Below are 16955 nucleotides of genomic sequence, written 5' to 3'. Positions count from 1 at the left end.
CTGAACAAACATGAAGAAATGGCAAAACAGAAAACCAGGTATCGAAAATGTTACCTAGAGCAAAATTCCTTGGCATTTTTAGTTCTTAGTATGTCTTCCAAGCACCTGATTTGACCCACAGTTTTTCGACTCTTAATAAAAATTTTTTTTGAAAATAAATGACATATTTGCAGTGATCTCATCACATAAGCTCATTGAAATATGTGGAGTACAACAACGCACATTTTATATTAAATGTATTCAAGTAGCTCCTCAAACAGCAATTCATGAAGTGTTAAGCTTGACTCTAACCAGTAAAGCTAGAGGTAATCAGGGGAAAATATGATTGTGATTTTCCATCTGAAGACCAAATACTCACCCTCTCTCTAATCTCTACAATGATGGAAACGGACAAAGAGTGACTAACACTATATAAGAGGAAAAGGAAATCTAATCAACTCTCATCTCTGTACCTCCAAAACTTACCACAGGGCTTGGCACATAGTAAGCACATAGCAGGCGCATAATATTTGCTAGGTGGATGGATGGACAAATGAATAACCTAAAATGTGATATTCAATTTAGGAACCAGACTCTTGAGAGTATAGTTATGTTGAACCAGGTTTCTAAATTGAAGACAAAATTGAAGGCCATACCCCAATCTATGATGATCCACTAAATAATGTCAACATTATACATTTACCATATTATCAGACTCAGCGAACAAATGAGCAAAAAAAATCCTTACTTCCATATGGAGTCCCTGTCAGTAGGGTACTTGGCTAAATTTTTCAGCAGCTCCACCAATGCAAGATGAATCCCTTCTTTGGTTGAAACATTAGTGCAACATAAGAGTTCATGAAGAGCCTCTCTAATATCTCTGGATGAATCCTTAAAAAAAAAAAAAAGGTAATAATAATAATAGCAGTCACTATGGATTAGCTATTATGGAGGAGTATGCAAGTTAAAGTGGGAGTACAGGGTAAAGAACTTCTCAATTTTCAGAAAGGGGAGGGGCTAGTGTTCACAGAGGAGGAAAAATTTGAAATGATATTTGAAGAATTCATTCATTTGTTCATTCATTAATGTGTACACTCAACACTTATTGAACACTTATTAAACAGTCAACATATATCAGCACCTACTATGTACCAAGTGCTAGGGATACTGCAGTAATTAAAATTTAATCCCTGCTTTCAGGAGTTTCCTTCTAGTGAAAAGACAAAAATGAATAACTAAATATATAGGTCAGATATGAGAAACTATAAAGCAGGTTAAGGTTAAGAGTGCTAGGATAGGAGAGGTATTTTACGTGGCATAATCAAAGGGAACAGCAAACATAAAGGCCATGAGGTGAAAGCATGTTGAAAAATAGCAGTGTGGCTACAGCAGAGTAAACAAAAAGAGAGTAGGTACCAGATGATGTCAGAGAGTGGCCTCTTCCCTCCCTAACACTTTCTGCTCAACCTCACTAAAATGATTAGAAAAGCTCACCAACAACTTCTTAATGCTAATGTAAATGAAAACATATCAGTTTTACTCTTATTTGATATCTCCATAGCATTTTTTGCCAGTTCTTTAAAACTTTTTAATATAGACAATTTGAAACATATGTAAGAGTAGAGATAATTCCCCAGTTTCAACCATTAACTCAAGCCAATCTTGCTTCATCTATACCTTTACCCACTCCTCCCAGATTATTTTGAAGCCAATCAGAGAAATCATAGCATTTTGTTGGTATTTCCATAATACCTCTTTTTAAAAATGATTTTTAAAAAAAACCCCACAAAACCAACATCATGCCTAAAATTTTAATAATTCTTTAATAGCAAATATCCACTCCATAATAAAATTTCCCTGACTCAAAAGTTTTTATTTATTCTCATCAAGCTCCAAGAATGACCGCACATTGCAATTGGGTAATATGTCCCTTAAGTATCTTTTAATACGTAAAATCTCTTTACATCTCACTTTTTTTCCCCCTTGCAATTTCTCCCCTGTATATCCTGAGACGGTAGTTTGATTTAGAGGCTTAATCACATTCAGGTTCAATGTTTTTACAAGACCACTTCACAGGTAGTACTGTGTACCTCCCTCAGGAACTATATTTTTCTTTTTGTGATATTAGTAACCACTGAAGATCACTGCCTAGATCTAGTAATTCATTAAAGTTGTGAAACAATGATATATAAATTCTATCATTCTTCTTCATTCATCAACTGGAATACTTCTACAAAGAGAAACTTCCCCTTATCAACTAGCTGGTTGTCTTTGAAGTTCCATCTGTATAGGAAAAGGAAGGATAAATGCTTGATTCCTTAATTTACCAGTTTTTAAAATAATGAGTTGATTACTAAGCATCTTCTAAAGGTGACTAATGCAGTGTTTTGTTTCTGAATTATTATAAAATCATGGGTTTCAACATATTTGCCATTGTAATCCTTAATGATATGTTTCACCTTTGGCCAGTGTGAGTCTATTTAAGTTATCTCCTGGGTCTTTTGATATAAGCCTAGAGGTCTTTGATAGCTAATGTTTGCTTTCTGTATGACAAAGACAGTACAAGGTCATCTTGTTACGTTTCCTACACCACACTTGGAATCAGCCATTTCTCTTTGGAATTTTGATTCATTTTAGAGGGAAATGGCATCTCCAAAGCATTTTTTTAAAAGTCAGGTTTGAGAATTCCCTGGCAGTCCGGTGGTTAGGACTCCACACTCTCACTGCCGAGGGCCTGCGTTCAATCCCTGGTCAGAGAATTAAGATCCCACAAGCTACATGGCTTGGCCAAAAAAAAAAAAAAGTCAGGTTTACTGACGTATAATTTACATTCTGCAAAATTCATCCTTAAAGTGTACACTTCCATGAGTTTAACAAATGCATATAGTTATGTAACCACCATGACAATCAAGATATAAAACACTTGCATCACCCAAACACTTCCCTTGTGTCCCTCTGTAGTCTATCCCTCACCCCCAGCCTCTGGCAACCACTGATGAATTTTCTGCTACAGTTTTGTCTTTTCCAAAATGTCATATAAATGAAATCACAGAGTATGCTGCTTCTTGTGTCTGGCTACTTTCACTTAGCATAATGCATTTGAGATTCATCCATGTTGTTAGGTGTATCAGCAGCTATTCCTTTTTATTACTGAGTAGTAATCCATTGTATAGATGTACCATAGTTCATTTATCCATTCACCAACTGAAGGATTTTGTGTTGTTTCCAGTTTGGGACTATTATAAATAAAGCTGCAATAAACATTTGCATACAGGTCTTTGTGTGAACATGAGCTTTCCATTTTCTTTAGTAAATACTGCAGAGCAGGACTGTGGGGTCATATGTTAAGTGTATATTTAATTTTATAAGAAGCTGTCATAGTAGTTTCCAAAATGGCTCTACCATTTTACATTTCCATCAGCAGTATATGAAAAGTGCCAGTTGTTCCCCATCTTCACAGCACTTGATATTGTCAGGGTTTCTTTTGTTTGTTTGTTTGTTTGGACCCATTCTAACAGATGTGTTGTTGTAATTTCTCACTATTGTTTTGGTTTTTTGGCCACACGGTACAGCTTGCAGGATCTTAGTTCCCTGAACAGGGATTGAACCCGGGCCCTCAGCAGTGAAAGTCCAGAGACCTAACCACTGGACCGCCGGGGAATCCCCTCACTATTGTTTTAATCTGCATTTCTCTAATGACTAATGATGTTAAGCATGTTTTCACATGCTTATTTATTATTTGCCACTGCTATCTTCTTTGCTTAAGTGTCTGTTCAAATCTTTTGCTCATTTTTTAATTGGTGGTGTGCTTTCTTATTATTGAATATATATTCTTTTTCTTTTTCTTTTTTTTTTTTGGCTGTGCTGCATGGCTTGTGGGATCTTAGTTCCCCCACCAAGAATTAAACCCAGGCCCTTGGCAGTGAAATTGAGGAGTCCCAACCATTGGACTGCCAGGAAATTCCCTGAGAATTTTTAATATATTCTTTATCAGATGTGTGTTTTGCAAATATTTTCTCCCAATCTGTGGTATGTCTTTTCAAAAAAAAATTTTTTTTTTGGCTTAGAAAAACAGAAATTTATTTTCTGAGCTCTAGAGGCTTGACGTCCAAAATCAAGATATAAGCAGAGTTGGTTCCTTCTGAGGGCTGCGACACAGAATCTATTCCACAACCCCCCTTCTAGCTTGTGGTAACCTTAGATTCCTTGCATGGCCTGGTAGATGGCATTCTCTCTGTGTCTTCACATTGTCTTCCCTCTACTGGCGTTTCTGTATGCAAATCTCCCCCTCTCCCCTTTTTTGGTACAGTTTACATATCAAAGCCATTATATGTGTTTGATTTGGTCCCATTATCTCTTTACTGTGGTCAAATATATATAACATAAAATTTACCATTTTAAGTAAATGTACATTTTAAGTGTACAGTTCTATGGCACTAAGTATATTCACACTGTTGTGCTATCATTAAAATTTCTTACAAGTGTCTCTTTGAAGAATTTTTTTTATTTATAAGTCCAGTTTATCTAGTTATTTCTTTCATAGATTAAGTTTCTGGTGTCATATCTGAGAAATCTTTGTCTAAGACAAGGTCACAAATATTTCTCCTAAAAGTTTTATACTTTTAAGTTTTACTTAATACATGAAAGAAATCAAACTAAAAAAATTAAGATACATCCATAACTACATAACAAAATCTAAGAATCAGAGGACTCTTCCTTGAAGCTCAGTTGGAGACATGCCTTCTTTATTCTCCAGGCACCTTCTTTTATCCTGCAATTCTTTCATTTCTTTACCCTATACAATTAGGGGGGCCCACTTCTCAATAAACACATCTGACCATGTCATCCCCCCATTTAGTAACCTCATTTGGCTTCCCACCACCCCTAGGATAACACTGAGGCTCCTCAGCATAGCACACAGGCCCTTTACAATTGGTTCCCTACAGACCTCTCCTGTTTCACCTCCCACCCCTTCTCCCTCACAGCCACATGTGAACTTCTCAATGTTCCCTGTCCAGGTCGTGCCATTTCACACCCCATCCCCATCCCCGGCCTCTACCTGTGGTCATATGCTATCCTTCTGGTGAGAATGTCATCCCTTACCTTACTTTTGATACGATCTTGTAATTATGGTTTATATTGCTGTCTTCTCTATAAAACTGAGCAACTAAGAGGCAAGAGGACTGTCCATCTCAACATCCTCAGAACCTAGTACAGAACCTGGCTCAGGAAAAAATCAGTAAATGTTTCTTCAATGACTTTCTGAGGCATACCTGAGAGATACTGCAAGTTTGGCTACAGACTACCACGACAAAGCGAATATCACAATAAAGCAGGTCAGAAATTTTCTGGTTTCCCAGTACATATACAAGTTATGCTTATACTATACTGTAGTCTAGTAAGTATGCGATAGAATTATATCTAAACAACCAATATACATACCTTAATTTAAAAATACTTTATTGTTAAAAATGCTAACCATCAACTGAGCCTCAGCAAGTCATAATCTTTTTGCAATAGGAACATCAAAGATCACTGATCACAGATCACCATCACAAATACAATGATAATTAAAAAGTTTGAAATACTGAAAGAATTACCAAAATGTGACACAGAAACATGAAGTGAGCTGTGGGAAAAATGGCACCGATAGGTTGGGGGTGCAGGGGGAAAGAAAAAAAAACAGGACCGATAGACTAGCTCCATGCAGGGTTTCCATAAACCTTCAATTTGTAAAAAATGCAACATCTTCAAAGCGTAATAAAATGAGGTATGTCTATATTATGAACTACTACCATATGAAGCACTTTACATGAATTCTCTCATTTAATTCTTAAAAGAAACATAAAAATATGTGAAATTATCCTCACTTTAGAGATGAGAAAACCAAGAAACAGAAGGATTAAATAATTTGTCCAAAATTGCAAGGCTGCTAAAATCCTTTAATAGCTTTTAGCTGTTCTAAAGGCTGTACATGAGCTGATCCCACCCACCCCCTCCAGCCTAATCTCATACCACATACTAGCTCTGTTACTGCCAAGCCCTCTTTCGGTCCCTCAACTGTGTCATGTTTCCACCCACCACAGTTTCTACACTTACTGCTCCTCTGCCTGAAATGTCCTTACACCTCACACTCTCAACTCTTCCTGCCAAGTTAGTACCTTATTCCTCCTTTAGAGCTCAGGTTCAGAAGCTTTTCCTGATTGTTGTACCCCCTCAACTCCTAAAGACCAAGTACCTCTATGATATACCCCCATGGGACCTCACTTCTTTCTGTCATGAGTTCCTTATTTCAACTTATATTACAACTTCATTTGTGTCTTATTTGTCTGTCTACCTCATACCTAAATTCTAAGGTCCATGAGAGCAGGGCCATGGCTTTTGCTCACTATTGTGTCCCTCTTTGCACAGTGCCTGGCACATAACAGATGGTCAATAAATAATAAAAACAAACAAACAAGGGGAAAAAGGGACCAAAGAGAAGAAGTGACAGGTTGATTTGGATCTGTCTGGCTCTGTATGTAGCAGACTTAAATAAGATATAATGCTTCCCATATGAAAAAATCTCCACCACTGATAGGAGGCAGCTATATGGATGTACTGGAGAAACAATTGTCAAGTAATAAGAAAACAATTTTGACTTGTGTGTTTCTTAAGAACTTCCCAGTTATACAATTAACCTGTGTAGATTTGTTTTAGGAAATGTTTACTAAGCATCCTCTATGGGCAAGTCACCACATTAAACCGTGAAAGGATACAGTAAAGGGTACAACATGGTCACTCTCCTTAAGGACTTCACAATCTCCTCAGGGAGATAAGACAAACATACTAAACCTGACATAAATGGATAAAGTGTGAAAACTACAGTAAGAGACACACGGGCTTGGTACTCAATAATTATACCTTAAATGAAAGAATGAAGGGAAAAGTCAATTTATTTGACATGAACTTCAAGAAAACTTCAAGAATGAGATATGCTGAAAGCGGTAAATTGTTATGTTATCCTTCTGCATAAAATTTCCAATGGTATCCCATAATACTTAGAATAAAATCCAAACATCTTACAACAGCCTCCAAGGTACTCTACCTGGCCCTACCCACCTCTCAGACCTCATCTCATACCACTTTTCTACTTTCTATGTTCCACCTATACCAGCCTTCTTACCCCTGTTCTGGAAACACACCAAAGCTCACCTATGCCTTAGAGCCTTTCTACCAGCTATTGCCTCTTCCTGAAGGTCCTTCCTCCAACTTCCACATGGCTGGCTTCCTTTTGTCATTTAAGACTCAGCACAGGCCCCAGCTGCTGGGTCGACCAGCTGTCCCGATGGACTTGCGTTCCATAGCCCCAGCTGCCTGCTCCTTGTGTCCTGAAGATCAGTGTGCCAAGTTCATCTGTTTATTAAGATTAAACATGTAAACAAGAACCAAAAAAAAGGACTCAGCACAGAGACTTCCCTGGTGGCGCAGTGGTTAAGAATCCGCCTGCCAGGGGCTTCCCTGGTGGCGCAATCGTTGAGTCCTCCTGCCGATGCAGGGGACGTGGGTTCGTGCCCCGGTCCGAGAGGACCCCATGTGCCGCGGAGCGGCTGGGCCCGTGAGCCATGGCCGCTGAGCCTGTGCGTCTGGAGCTTGTGCTCCTCAACGGGAGAGGCCCCAACAGTGAGAGGCCCACGTACCTCAAAAAAAAAAAAAAAAAAAAAAAAGAATCCGCCTGCCAATGCAGGGGACACGGGTTTGAGCCCCACATGCCGGGGAGCAACTAAGCCCATGTGCCACAACTACTGAGCCTGCGCTCTAGAGCCCGTGAGCCACAACTACTGAAGCCCGCGTGCCTAGAGCCTGTGCTCCATTACAAGAGAAGCCACCTCAACAAGAAGCCTGAGCACTTCAACGAAGACTCAACACAGCCAAAAATTAATTAATTAATTAATTTTTAAAAAAGACTCAGCACAAACACTGTCTCCATAGAAAGGCTTTTACTAATCCCTAACTTTACAGTGAAACTTCCCATTCCTCCATCACTATTTACCTTCTGTATAAGACTTATCACTCTCTGAAATCACTTTGTTTACTCTACCTGTCTTTAGAATATATGCCCCATGAGAACAGGGAATCTGTTTTGACCACTACACCTCCAGTACATAGACAGCACTTGTTGAATTCAGGTAGTAACTCAATGTAAAAGAAAGGCAGAAAAGAAAGAAAAAAAAGTAAAGGAAGGAAAGGAAGGAAGGAAGGAGAGAAGGAAGGAAGGAAGGAAGGAAGGAGCAAAGAGACAAATTAAGGATGGAAGGGTCAGGTAGCTATTTCTCAACACAGTGAAGTACAGTGGCACAATAACTATATACAGCAGTGAGCAGCAGGGTAGAAGAACAGACAATGAGTTTATATAAGTCTAAAACTCATGGACAGAATTCCAAGTCAAGGAGTTTAGACCTAAACAAATTCTTTGTGAGTTTTATACAAAAGTGCTCACAAATAAGCCTATCATGGCCCTATGAACAATTAAGTATGTCAAATTATAGCTTGGGATATAGCTCAGGTACTTAGTTTACTGAGCATCTACTTGTGCCCAACACTACAAAGCACTGTGAATTAAAGAACAAAAAAATCAAGACTGGTGCCTTGAGAAGGTCACAGTCTTGTGGAATAAAGAATTAAACAAACAGAACACCTAGTGATAAATGCTACAGTAGCATAAACAGGGTGTTACAAAAATACAGATGAGTGCTATTTAGCCCACTCAGCAGTACAGTTAGTTAAGGAAGGCTTCCTAGATATATTACCTAATGTAGATCCTGGGAATAAGCAGAAGTGTGCTACGTGAAAAATGGCAGTTTTGCAGGCAGAGGAGAATAAGTTACAATGAAGGCAAAATGGTGAAGAAAAGCAGGATGATTAGCGGAGTGACTACAGCATAAAGTTCAAGGTGAGGAATGATGGGAACGAAAGCTAAAAAGGAAAGAAGGAGCTAGGCTATAGAGACCAACCATAGAGAACAATACACAAAATGCCAACTTATCTTCTAGGAAAAAATACGAGGGACTTAGCTGGTGGCGCAGTGGTTAAGAATCCGCTTGCCAATGCAGGGGACACAGGTTCGATCCCTGGTCCTGGAAGATCCCACGTGCCGCGAGCAACTAAGCCCATGTGCCACAACTATTTAGTCTGTGCTCTAGAGCCTGTGAGCCACAACTACTGAGCCCATGCTCCTAGAGCCTGTGCTCCACAATAAAAGAAGCCACTGCAATGAAAAGCCCATGCACCGCATCTAAGAGTAGCCCCTGCTCAACGCAACTAGAGAAAGCCTGCACGCAGCAATGAAGAACCAACACAGCCAAAAATATAAATAAATAAATTTATTTTAAAAAATACGTGAGGGCTTCCCTGGTGGCGCAGTGGTTGAGAGTCCACCTGCGATGCAGAGGACACAGGTTCATGCCCCGGTCTGGGAAGATCCCACATGCCACGGAGCAGCTGGGCCCGTGAGCCATGGCCGCTGAGCCTGCGCGTCCGGAGCCTGCGCTCTGCAACAGGAGAGGCCACAACAGTGAGAGGCCCGCATACCGCAAAAAATAAATAAATAAATAAAAATTTTAAAATAAAAAATAATTAAAAAAATAATAAAAATACATGGGAAAAAATTATAAAGATTTATAATTCAGGAAAAATCTTAAGAGAAGTGCTAAGCGACTGAGAGAATGATAAAGACCTTCAAAATCGAAGCACCTAACCTGTTTTCTAAAGTATGTAGCAGAAATCTGTAACAAGTGCTAATATGTAAACATCAAATTGCTATCCCTTTCACAATATCTAAAAAAGGGGGCTGGGGAACCAAAGCCCAACTCTCATTTATTAATATTTTGAAAAACTTCAGGGACTTCCTTGGTGGTCCAGTGGTTAAGAATCCGCCTTCCAATGCAGGGGACAGGGGTTCGATCCCTGGTCGGGGAACTAAGATTCCACATGCCATAGGGCAACTAAGCCCACGCACCACAACTACTGAGCCCGTGCACTCTGGAGCCTGCATGCCACAACTAGAGAAAAGCCCACGTGCTGCAATGAAAGATCCCGCTTGCTGCAACGAAGATCCCATGAGCCGCAACTAAGACCCAATGCAGCCATATAAATAAATAAATAAATGAAAAACTTCAGAGCTCGCAAATAAAATCCAGACACTTTAGAAAAACAATTGAAGAACCACAAAGAGTTGTACAGCCTGGGAGGCAAATCTGTGTTCGTATCCTGGCACAGACACTTATTACCTGTACAACCTCAGACAAATTACCTTTTTTTTTTTTGCGGTACGCGGGCCTCTCACTGTTGTGGCCTCTCCCGTTGCAAAGCACAGGCTCTGGACGCGCAGGCTCAGCGGCCATGGCTCACGGGCCCAGCCACTCCGCGGCATGTGGGATCTTCCCGGACCGGGGCACGAACCCGTGTCCCCTGCATTGGCAGGCGGATTCTCAACCACTGAGCCACCAGGGAAGCCCACAAATTACCTTTTTTTCTGAAAACTCCAAGGTTGAATGAATTGATCCCTAAGATCCCTTCCTGCTGTCTATGATTCACTAGAAGAATTAAATCAAATCAAGGCTGAAAAGAATTCTTCATTATTTAGCTCCTGCCTTATCTATAGCCACTTCCCTTCCCTCCTCTATCTCTCAACTCTGTTATATTACAATGAATTCCTCGAACATATCACATCCACTCTTACTTCTGGATCCTTAGACACTGCTCTCTCTGTTTGGTATCCTTCCACCCTACTACTACTATCAGTGCCACTCCTTCCTAAGAAAATGTTTCATACACCTGAATCTAATATAATATAGTAAGTCAGCTATACTTCATTAAAAAAAAAAAAAGAAAGAAATGCCTCATTAAGTCCTACTCCTTCAAGTATCCACTACAGCATTCCTTCTTTCTTCCCTATCTCCCCAACCTTACCTTACCCCAGGCAATTCAGGTTAGATACTCTGCAATCCCAGAGCATCCTATCCTTCCCAGATCATAGCAATACTAAGCTTTATTCTAATTTCCTGTTTAATAGTCAGTCTCCTCCACCACGAAGGAGTTGTATGATGAGAAGGCAGAACTGTGCTGCCTCTACATTATTTTATCATCAATGCCTGGTTTAAAAAAAAAAAAAAGTCGTGCTCAGTAGGTATTGATGAAGAAATGCATAACAAACTCACCTCTAACACAGCCAGGACAGTGTCAAGCTGATCCTCTCGAAGGGTGATATTGTTAGAAATTTTTCTCATGGTATGTATGGACTGTAGACGTACTTCCTCAATTTCATCATTAAACATGTCAACCAGGAAATCAAGGCACTTCTCAGCAAAAGAGGGTGAAGATTGGGCCAGCATGCAGAGCGCCTCTACAGCAGCAATGCGGACCTCTAGAGAAAAAGGGACAAACAAAACTACACATCAAGTTAAGATCCATGGGAAAAATGTAAGAAGGATTCCTTCTCATTCAGGTTTGTATTTCCCTCTCTACTCCTGTCACTTTATAAACTCTCTCTGGGAGATCTCCTTCATGCCTGCAGATTCTGCTACCACCTTCACATAGACCTATGAACAAGGATGTTGGTACCACAGGGACTAAGGTTTAGATCCTGACTCCTTGAAAACTCAGTTGTCTTATTATCTCAGTAGTCCAACCACAGTAAAGTACTTTTTAAAAAAGCATTTTTAAAATAACATTATTAAGATTAAAACAGGCTCGATATCATTATTCTCATTCTACAGATAAGAATCAGCAAAGTGGATAAACTTGCCTCAAAGTGAATGAGAGCAGAGATAAGACTAGTACCCAGGTCTGGTAATTCTAATAGACTAGTATCCAGGTCTGCTAATACTAATAGACTAGTATCATATAGTGGTTAAGGGTACATGCTCTGGAATGATAGAGGCCTCACAGTGAATTGTGAAAAGTAATCCATCCACTAACTTGGATGGTGATCTTGAATAAGTAAATTAACTTCGTAGTATTAATTTTCTCACCTGTTAAATGGAAATAATACCCATTTCCTTACAGAGTAGTTAGGAGGAGTAAACGACATAGTGTAGGTAAAGCACATAGCACACTGCCTGGCATATGTTAAAAGCTCAATAAATATTAGCTACAATTTAGGTACAGATCTTGTAAGCACCTTGAAAACAGAGGCATGTCCTCTACATCTTTACATGCTCAGAACATGTAACAGTAAAGCCACTGAATCCAGGAAGCCCTTCATTCTTTCACTAACATTGTCGCCTGAACGTGTACTATATACCAGGCCCTGTGCTGAGTGTTGGGATATAGAGATGAGAAAGCTATAGACCATGGTCACAAGACTTCCATACATTCTTGTTTTGTTCCAGTAGTTCCCACAATAAAATGAACAGTTTCAAAAAAGAAAAGAAAAACACTCAAATTGTGGTTAAAACTCTCCAATATACTTTGGTTTTTGTATAAGAGAGGTTTTATAGACACCTTAAAAGCAGAGTTACTACATAAAAGGGAGATGACTCAGATTTTTCTGAATTTACTTATAAATTCCTCTTTTTCATCAGAAGGGAAGGATTTGCTCTACATCACAACAATGTAATTTAAACAGGAAATTGCTAATAATTACAAAGCAAGCCAGAGATGGACCCAAATGTTTTAACTGCTAACCCTGCTTCTTAGGGCTTTATCCATTACATTGCATTGACTCATGTGTAACTCTTGCAAGTGTATCAAGGGAATCACAGAGAAACTTCAGATCAACATGAGATAATCAGTATGACCTGACCAGATGCAATTCCAGGCAGAAGCAAAGAAGCTTGGTTTTTTCCTTTGCATGCACAGCCTGGCTACAGGTAGATAAATTAACAATTTCTACTGGACTTTTTGGAATGTTGAAAATATATAACAGTCTCCTTAAGGGTCCAGGGCAGAGAAAAAGAATTAGCTTGCTCAAGAATGAAAAAAAAAAAGACTGATCCTCTGGTGTCTTAACATACGTAATCAGATCCTAGTTTTGCTACTTACTAGCTTTATGCTTAGTACTGAAGATACAAAGATGAACAAGAACAAGACTGTGTCCCAGCCACTATAGACTACAATAATTAATTGCATTACAGAGTGATGAATGATACAATGGAAGAGCACACGTAGTATTAAGAAAATGCGGAAGAGGCACATAGCCTACTTAACAGGATCAGAGGCAGCTTTTCAGCAAATGACCCCTAAAATAATACTTGAAGGAGTTGCTAGGCCAGAGGAAAGGAAAAAAGCCTTTCTACGCAGAGGAACCACATGTAAAGGCCCAGAAGGGAGGGTGAACATGGAACAGCTAGAGGACTAGAAGTATGTGTGATACTACACTAGAGTCTATAGCCAGTGAAATCAGGCTCCATTTCACTCCCAGCAAATGCATCCCTAAAATCCTGATTTACCCAGAATTTTATAGGTATGATTAAATTAGAGAGCTGCCATACCTGATGCTGGTTATTATCTACTCACTTTCCAAAGTTAAGTTCCTTTAAGTAAACCTTAGTGACAAACTAAAAACTGTAGAAATCAACCACATAAACATTAACAGTGATTAAATTCAATTGCAGAAACTAAACAAAGCAAAAATGCTAGGAGAAACAAAATAAAATAGGTTCTAGTTACCTGTCTTAGGATAAAATGGGTTTTAATAACTGGAATTCCTTATTATCTAACACTATTTAAATTTTTAATTCATGTTTCAAGTTCATGGAGAACATAAGCAGAGGTAGCTTTAATTAATTTCCATATATACAGAAAATCTTACAGCAAATTGAATAGGGTAACCCAATTCTTATATCTACTAATAGAAAAACTGTCTTTCAAAAGTAATTTACTTGCCCTTCTAAGAAGTTCTATTCTGAGGTATCTTTTTTTTTTCGGTACACGGGCCTCTCACTGTTGTGGCCTCTCCCGTTGCGGAGCACAGGCTCCGGACGCACAGGCTCAGCGGCCATGGCTCACGGGCCTAGCCGCTCTGCGGCATGTGGGATCTTCCCGGACCGGGGCACAAACCTGTGTCCCCTGCATCGGCAGGCGGACTCTCAACCACTGTGCCACCAGGGAAGCCCCTAAGGTATCATTTTTTTTTTTTTTTTTTGGTGGTACGCAGGCCTCTCACTGTTGTGGTCTCTCCCGTTGTGGAGCACCGGCTCCGGATACACAGGCTCTGGACACACAGGCTCAGCAGCCATGGCTCACAGGCCCAGCCGCTCCGCAGCATGTGGGATCTTCCCGGACCGGGGCACGAACCCGTGTCCCCTGCATTGGCAGGCGGATTCTCAACCACTGCACCACCAGGGAAGCCCCTGAGGTATCATTTTTATAGGCATTTTAAAGACCTGAGTTCTAATCCTCTGACACAAATTTACTATAAAATTTGGACAATCAATATTATCTCCCCGAAGTTCTTTCCTCTGGCTGCTACGGTCGCAGCCATGAGTATGCTCAGGCGTCAGAAGAGGCTTGCCTCCAGTGTCCTCCGCTGTGGCAAAAGAAGGTCTGGTTGGACCCCAATGAGACTAATGAAATCGCCGATGCCAACTCCCATCAGCAGATCCGGAAACTGATCAAAGATGGGCTGATTATCCGGAAGCCTGTGACAGTCCATTCCCAGGCTTGATGCCAAAAAAACACTTTGGCTCGCCGGAAGGGCAGGCATATGGGCATAGGTAAGCGAAAGGGTACTGCCAATGCTCGAATGCCCAAGAAGGTAACCTGGATGAGGAGGATGAGAATTCTGCGCTGGCTGCTCAGAAGATACAGTGAACCTAAGAAGATTGACCGCCACATGTATCACAGCCTGTACCTGAAAGTGAAGGGTAATGTGTTCAAAAACAAGCGGATTCTCATGGAACATATCCACAAGCTGAAGGCAGACAAGGCTCGCAAGAAGCTTCTGGCAGACCAGGCTGAGGCCCGCCGGTCTAAGACCAAGGAAGCCTGCAAGCTCCTTGAAGAGCGGCTCCAGGCTAAGAAGGAAGAAATCATCAAGACTCTGTCCAAGGAGGAAGAGACCAAGAAATAAAGTTCTCCTTTTCTTCTCTGTACATAGTGGCCTCAGCAATTACATAGATCACTCATTCAATAAAAAAAAAAAAAAGGCTTTATCTGCCAAAAAAAAAAAAAATTATCTCCCCACGTCTGTTAGCCTCACTGAAAATAGGAGGTTGGAGTCAATCATCTCAAGGCACTGACAGTCTGTGATCTATGTGAGATGGAGAGCATCATATTGTGGAAATCATAAAAGCTTTGCAAGGACTTCTATTACTGGATAAAATGGAGTAACAAGGGCTAGATTTATCTTTCTATCTGAAACAACTAAAAACTGAAACAAAATATATGAAACAAAAGTATTCAACACACTATACAACAGGCAATAAGAGGTAGTGATCCCTGAGAGACAGGAAATAAATGAGGTGAGCTTTATGATTATACCAGTTTACTGTCTGTAGAGTTTCCAGGTTGTAGGTCTCCCTGAGTTGAGAAGACAGAGCTGGGAGTCTGGAAAGGCCAATGTGGCTAGAGTTCATAGGGCAAAGTACAAGAAAGGAAAGATGTGCACAGAGAGAGCAAGCCTAGGAGGTCTGCAGAGGGTCCTCCTCAAGTCTTCAGCCAAGTTCTGATCTGTGAAGAAACTATCCAAGACCTGAGAAAGAACCACTCAAGAGGATTCGAGGGAACAATCTCCAAAGCTCACACATGGTCAACAATAGTTTTTTCAGAAGAGTTTGTTTCACTAGTGAAGAAAAATAACCCCTAGACTAAATGCTACTTGGGTCCACCTAACAAAGCTTAAAAATAAGACCTGAACTAACTGCATTCTAGAACAAAGCTCAAGAATACTTATAGGAATATAACAATGTTCAGCACCCAATAAAGTAAAATTCAGTGTCTGGCATCCAATCCCAAATTACCAGGCATGCATAGAAGCAGGAAAATATAATCCATAATGAGGAGAAAAATCAATCAATCAAAACCAACCCAGAAATCACACAAATAACAGAGCTAGGAGACAAGGACATTAGGATAGTTACTGTAAATACATTCTCTGTTGACAAAGCTAGAGAAAAGATTAAGCATATTAAGTAGTGATACAGAAGACACTAAACAAACGCAAATTCTAATCAAACTTCTAGGGATGAAAACTACAATGTCTGAGATGAAAAATATACTGGATAGAATTAACAGCAGATTAGACACTGCAGAAGAGAAGATTAGAGAACTCCAAGACAAAGCAATAAACATTATCCAAAATGAAACAAATAGGAAAAAATGATTACATTGAAAAAAAAGAATAGAGCATCTGTGAGCTGCAGGACAACCTCAGTAGCCTAATATATATGTAATTGGGAGTCCCCAAAGGAGCATGGGGCCAGAAAAATATTTAAAGAAATAACAAAGATTTTCCAAATGAAAACCACAAACCCATAGATCCAGGAAGCTCAACAAACTCCAAGCATAAGAAACATGAAGAAAATTATACCAAGGCACATTATAATTAGATCGTTTAAAACCAGTGATAAAGAGAAAAGCTTAAAAGCAGCCACAGAAAAAAAGATACATTATGTATGGAAAAACAAAGATTTTAAATGACAGCAGAGTTCTAAACAGAAAAATGCAAACTGAAAAACTGTGGAACAAGATGTTTAAAGGACAAAAAAATAAACAAATAAACCACTATTAATCTAGAATTTGATTCCCAGTGAAACTATCTTTCAAAAATGAAGGCAAAATAAAGGCTTGATTAGTCATTAGTTAGTCAGACTAACCTGGGTTTAAATCTTGTTTCTGTCTCTTACTAGCTGAGTGACTAATAAGAAAGTACAATTGTTATCATCAGCATAAATATCAATTTTTACTACCATTTATTAAGTTCTTACTATAACTGGGTCATGTCATGTATATATAATCTCATTTCATTATCACAATTCAGAAACACTTGCTATTAA

The 16955-nt window shown here is 39.6% G+C and overlaps 1 protein-coding gene and 1 pseudogene across 1 annotated transcript in view; one reads left to right on the top strand and one right to left on the bottom strand.

Annotated features, from left to right (window-relative positions):
• Positions 1-16955, bottom strand: part of INTS4 (integrator complex subunit 4) — a 121640-nt gene that overhangs the window by 37500 nt on the left and 67185 nt on the right. The window contains exons 11-12 of the mRNA XM_059069508.2: positions 11178-11383; positions 728-870 (exon numbers count right to left, since the gene is read on the bottom strand). Coding sequence (XP_058925491.1) covers positions 728-870; positions 11178-11383 — 349 coding nt within the window. The remainder of the gene's footprint in view (positions 1-727; positions 871-11177; positions 11384-16955) is intronic.
• Positions 14415-15097, top strand: LOC131759942 (large ribosomal subunit protein eL19-like; annotated as a pseudogene).

The sequence above is a fragment of the Kogia breviceps genome, chromosome 7 (assembly GCF_026419965.1).
Source record: "Kogia breviceps isolate mKogBre1 chromosome 7, mKogBre1 haplotype 1, whole genome shotgun sequence".
Taxonomy (NCBI): domain Eukaryota; kingdom Metazoa; phylum Chordata; class Mammalia; order Artiodactyla; family Physeteridae; genus Kogia; species Kogia breviceps.
Note: the sequence above shows the minus strand (reverse complement) of the source record. Positions and strands in the feature narration are given on the sequence as shown.